Genomic DNA, 6,165 nt, shown 5'->3' with positions numbered 1-6,165 from the left:
ACAGACATTCATTTGCATTTCACTGGTGAGATCTATATACTAGAGCACCTCTCATTGCAATGGTGATTGGAAGGAGAACACTTCTCCGCCTCTACAAAGGAGGAGCCAGGGGAAAAGGAGTGAAGAACTGCAGAGGAAGAGAGGACTCCTCCAGATTTTAACAACATATCCCTTTCATAAACAAAGACAATTAGAAAAGAAAAGGATATGAAGAGTTGTGGACTGTCAGAGCTAAAGTACTAAAACCAGGATCCCTAGTTTGCCATTATCATCTTTCACCAGGCAATCACTGAGCCTCAGTTTGCCTCATGTGGAAACAGGCCCTGGACTACATTAAATGTTTCTCCTAACTCTAAAAGCCTGTGGCTCTATTAATCCATTACCAACAGGATATTCCTCGGTATGTTTGTAATTCCAATGATGGTTTTCTATTGATTTTGCCACATTTGGGAGTATACAGGGTGTCCCAAATGTTGCCAATAAAGTCACCATACATAGGGAAAATGAGAAGTTTCAGCCAAATGTACCTCTATTTACAAAATATTCCTTACAAAATTTTATGAAATATTCTGTTTGTGTTGGCTACCATTTTGTAAAATGTTGTAATGAATATTTTGTAAATAGAGGTACATTTAGCTAAGATTTCCCATTATCCCCGTGTACGATGACTTTATGGACAACCTTTGGGACATGTAGTATACAACTCATTTATTCCATGGAGTGTGGTTATATGTATATCGGTGCAAGGGGGAGGAAATTTAACCTTTCCATTTTATTCTTTATAACTATTTACTTGTAATTTTTAATCAGGATGTGCCAATTTGTCCTGATATAGCCAAGCCTAGAAATGGCTGCAATCAGTAAAAGGCTTATTTTTTAAAAAATTACAAAATTAGATGAGAGCCAAGCAATTTCTGAAATGTCATATTTTGTTGGTTACCAAATTTTGTTGGTTACCAAATGAGCCTTCTGCCTTTTTTGAAGCCAAAGTCACTTCCCTTCCCAGATCCTACCTGTGTCCATCCCATCCTGGCTGCACTCTCTCCTGGCTAGGCCCCTTTTTTCCTGGGCAGAAGGTGCTCTGTGCCCTCACTCTGGTTTTCCTCAAAGGACTGAGTCATGAGACTATTCTGATGAGACCGAATAATTTTTCACAAAAATACATGAGCTCAATCAGGCAGGAAATGAGGCTCTCAAATTAAATCAAGGGTTGTGGCAGCATCTCTATCCGCTTTTCCAAAACTCCATGAGAAACAGGGTTTCATTTCACGTGATATGGAAAATCAATAAGCAAGGAGTGGTTTCAATCATTTAAGTGCGGCATGACTACAATTGGCTGTGGAGAGCCCATAAATAGAATTCTGACGGTCATTAAACCTTTGACAATTTAAAAGGCACACAAGTAGGTGAAATATATATTCTACTGGAACTGTGCTCAGAGTACATTTTTGCTTGAAGTGTAAATGTCAAAAATTTGACTCTTATGCAATAAACCGGGGAAATATCATTTTCATACTGTTAGGAAAAACCTAGTAAGCATGGTCCATTGCAGTATGCGAGAGTAATGATGTAAGCTATATGCATAAGTCTGTACTATTCTTTGCCCTGCCCAACCCCATGTTGGCCACCGCAGCCCTGACTACGAAGTGTATTGCTTCGGCTTTCAGTATCTTGCCTTCAGCCAAGGGTATTAAATGTTTAAATGATTGAGACATTCCTCCTAACAGTTTCCATCCTTGGTAGTTGAGGGTGGGTGGCACCAATCTTTCTAATAGACAACTTAGAGAAGTGACTTTTAATTCTCTGCTCATATAAAGAAAAACAATCTAAAATGTGTTTAATTTTTATTAAGCAAAAAGATATACTTCTTTTTTTTTTTTTTTTTGTAGAGACAGAGTCTCACTGTACCTCCCTCAGGTAGAGTGCCGTGGCGTCACACGGCTCACAGCAACCTCTAAGTCTTGGGCTTACGCTATTCTCTTGCCTCAGCCTCCCGAGCAGCTGGGACTACAGGCACCCGCCACAACGCCCGGCTATTTTTTTGTTGCAGTTTGGCCGGGGCTGGGTTTGAACCCGCCACCCTCGGCATATGGGGCCAGCGCCTTACCGACTGAGCCACAGGCGCTGCCCAAGATATACTTCTTAATAGAGTGTTAATTAGGTATCTATACATTTTAATCATAAGTAGTTTTGAAAAATATAATTCTTAAAGTAGTTCCAAAGAGCCTAATTTCTGAAAGTTGGTAACATAGACATTTAAAAATAAATGGTTGCCTTTATGTTTTTAATGTATCTAATGGAATTTAGATAATTTATTTATTTATTTTTATTAATTCTTTTGTACATAGATCATAAATACATTTATGCCAATCTCAGTGTGTTGATTATTTGTACAAATTGGAGTGCTTACATTATACTAATCAGTATAGCTTTCCCCTCATTTACCCAATTATAGCATTAGGACATTTGTGTTCTACACATGATAGAATCAACTTGTACTTGCAATGTACTCCATAGTTGTGGTCCCCCTACTATCCACTACTATCCCTCCCAGTCCCTCCCAGAATTTATTTTTTTATTTTTATTTTTTATTATCATTGTCTTTATTTTACCGATGAAGAAACAGGGCACAAAGAAGTTAACCTGCCCAAGGTCACACAAGAAATAAGTGGAAGAGATAGGAATCAAACAGAAGCAGTCTAGCTACATGCATCAGTCTTATCACACTGCACTATACTATGCTGCAAGATGCTATGGTGTTTTCTTAAATGTATCCCTATTCAAATGGTATACACACAATTCAGTTGGAAAAAATCAAGACCAATCATCTGGCTGGAACCTTTATTATTTCAAAAATAAGCATCCTATGTATTTTGAGATGACAAGTTATTTCTGGATTATTGTAATAAATATGTCAAAAATAGCAATCATCTTAATAATACAGACTTCTACTCATTTAAGACTTCCAAAAATAACTTCTCTGTATCAACCTATAAATGTCACAGGAAAGTTAAGTACTATGCAGGACAGAAAGAAAATTCTGCTAGGGGAAACTAATGAAGCATTTTGCCTATTACATTTTGGACATATTTCATAAACACAACCAGGTTTGTTTTGCTTTTTAGTGCTTAGACTGAGAGGGAATGCAAGAAATCAATAGTCTTAGGAGAAAAACTGCTTTCATGTTCTCAAGTGTAGGTCAGACATGGTGGCTCACGCCTGTAATCCACGCTCACTCTGAGAGGCCGAGTCAGAAGGATCCTTTGCACTCAGGAGTTTAAGACCAACCTGAGCCAAGAGTGAGACCCCATCTCTACTAAAAAAACCAAAACAAAAATCCCCCCTCCCCAAAAGACCCATATTCTCAATTGTAAGCCAAGAAAATAGTTTATATAAAATAACTTATTTTGGTTATTTTGAGTCAACAAAGCTTGAAGAGATGAGAAAAGCAAGCATGTACACAATTAGATATTTCTTTCTTTCTTTTTTTTTTTTGCAGTTTTTGGCCAGGGCTGGGTTTGAACCCGCCACCTCTGGCATATGCGGCTGGCGCCCTACTCCGTTGAGTGACAGGTGCCACTACAATTAGATATTTCAATAAATATGCAAAAAACTCAGCAATCATTAACCTTGCTTATGTCTGAAAAACAAATAAATTTCATGCTCTGAGTATTTTATCTTGAGAATAGTTTTAAGGATATTTTAGAAGACTGAAAAGTAAAACTCATACTTATAATTCCACCAGGAATTCTTCATGATTAACACATTGGACTGTCCTAACAATGGGAAGTCAACATGACCATAGCTACAGCACTGAGGCGCAACAGCAGAAGGTTTCCTCAACTTGTGACTTTGTTTCATGCTCAACACTTTTGCTAAGTTTAGCCGATAAATAAAAAAAAACAACAATCACTTGTTTCCAAATACCCAGATGTCTCTCACTGTCTCATCACCAGTCACCCAAGTGCTAAGTCCTTGATATTCAACAAATAGACTTCAGGTGACCTTTCACTTCCCCATGGTCTCTTTATCAAACCTCTACATCACTTATGACATCATTTATAATATTCTGCATCCAATAAAATATGCAGGCAAACATAGGTTTGCTAACTTTTACTTAACCTAGTAAGTTTAAAAATTGATAAAATACTTAAATTCTCATAAGACAAACCTTAGTTTTTACATTCATTAAACATTTTTAAATTACTCAGATATGAGAAGCATGTGTGCTTATTTGGATGAGGACTACTGAATTTATTCTCCAGAAGAAAAAGCAGACCTGAAGCATCACATTACTGGAACATTTTAAAACACGTTGATATGTTCTTATCTTCTAAACTTCAACAAAAGCTGCTTGTACAAACTATTTAATGAATATCTGTCCTATCAAACAAGCAAGATATCTGATGTAGGAGAGAAGCCAGAAGATGAGTCACTTCATTTCTTTTGGTTGCCTCCAGTTGCTGGCATAGTTGCAACTCGCATAAATATATTTAATGTATCCATGTAGATTGCCAGCATTGCATTGATGGGATCATAGTTTTGAACTCCATATACTGGTGTTATTTCTGCCCGCTTGATTATTTTCTGGGTATCACACAGAAGGAACATGCTGAAAAGAACTAATCCACCATACATTGCCACTGAGTACAGAGTGGCACCAGCCACGGTGGTAGGTGGAAGAAACACAGATCCCAGTGAGGACACAAAGACAAGACCCAGGCCCACTCCCAGGGGTGCTCCCATATTCAGAAACTTCTCACTGGGTGCACGCATGGCCACAGTGGAGAGGCCTCCCACAATGCCAGCTGTATGCCATGTGGCTCTGATGAGAAGAGGCCCTCCTAATATTGTCGGAGGAGCCACCACTGCGCCCATCACACCAGAGTGCAGCACCCAAGCAAGATGCTTTGGACCTGGGCTTTGGTCATATAATATTGACTGCACCAGCATTCCAGCTCCAATCATGGCAGCAAAGGCTGCACCAATTGTCACCCAAGAGCTTCTCATCATGAAATTCATGACAGCAGGAGTTCTGCTTATTGCCACTGCAGACAAAGCTGTTAAACCAATACTTCCTGCTAAGTACATATAGGTAGAATGAATTCTACCCTTTACATACTGAGGCCAAATTACAGCCTTTTCAATAGCTCCAATCTCATTAGACATTCCCAAGCCATAGTAGCATAATGCTCCAAGACCAACAGCTGCCCCTCTAGCAACAAACCATCTTCCCATTTGACCAATTTTAAATATTTTTTCCACTGATGGTTCCAACTCTGCCTCTTTGAGTTCTTGGCCAGTTTTCCCATGCTGGACCCCAATTCTTGTCATAGTGGCATATTCCCTGCTGGGTGTTATGAGCCACTGATTCTTTGTGATGGACTTCTTCACAACAGGGGAGGCCTTGGTGAAAGTTGGGTGGAAAACCCTGGAAGATAGTGTCCAGAGACACACAAGCCTTGCCACCAGCATGATGGTACACCAGGTTTACCAAGCAGATCTGAAATGCTCAGTCCCCAGTCACCTCCACCATGCTGTTCCCCTTCCTGGAGGGTGAAACACGCACGCCCCCACCTCCTGGCCTCCCGCCTGCCCCCTCCCAGAATTTAGATAATTTATTAACTTGATATGCATAATTATCCATTTTTAAACTGTAGGAACATGTTCCTTTTTAACTATTTGAAATTTTATGTTGTTGATTATTCTGAGAAAACTCATATATTTCATTTTTCATATATTTATGTATATACATTTTTTTTCTTTTTTGCAGTTTTTGGCCAGAATATAGGGCCAGCACCCTACTCACTGAGCCACAGGCGCCACCCGTCATTTTTCATATATTTATGTTTGAAAGTCTTTTGTTAATCATGGTATAACAGTTTTTAAAATATGAAAATATGCATATAAATTTAAATACAGATTTTCAAAAATTACTGTACCCATAAGACTTTCAAAGTGTAAAATATCCCAGATTGAGTTAAGACCATTATTATTAGCATATCATTGACCCAAACAGCCTAGATTAGTTTAATAATTAATTTTATTTAAATAAATAATTAATTTTAATACAAACTTATTAAGCATAAAAAGAAAAATTGCAATAAAGATGCATTTCTTAATAAGACAAATTGACCTTTAAAAAATTAGCTTATAAATCCATTA

The 6,165-nt window shown here is 38.2% G+C and overlaps 1 protein-coding gene across 1 annotated transcript; it reads right to left on the bottom strand.

The window, feature by feature from the left end:
• Window positions 1-4,223: 4,223 nt before the first annotated feature.
• Window positions 4,224-5,590, bottom strand: LOC128590658 (growth hormone-inducible transmembrane protein-like). The gene has a single exon (XM_053598040.1). It carries the CDS (start codon window positions 5,473-5,475, stop codon window positions 4,438-4,440), a length of 1,038 nt encoding a protein of 345 aa, XP_053454015.1. The 5' UTR covers window positions 5,476-5,590; the 3' UTR covers window positions 4,224-4,437.
• Between the last annotated feature and the right edge of the window lie 575 nt (window positions 5,591-6,165).

This window comes from Nycticebus coucang, chromosome 7, assembly GCF_027406575.1.
Source record: "Nycticebus coucang isolate mNycCou1 chromosome 7, mNycCou1.pri, whole genome shotgun sequence".
In the NCBI taxonomy this organism is placed as follows: domain Eukaryota; kingdom Metazoa; phylum Chordata; class Mammalia; order Primates; family Lorisidae; genus Nycticebus; species Nycticebus coucang.
The sequence above is the reverse complement of the archived record's forward strand: the minus strand, read 5'-3'. Positions and strand labels throughout refer to the sequence as shown.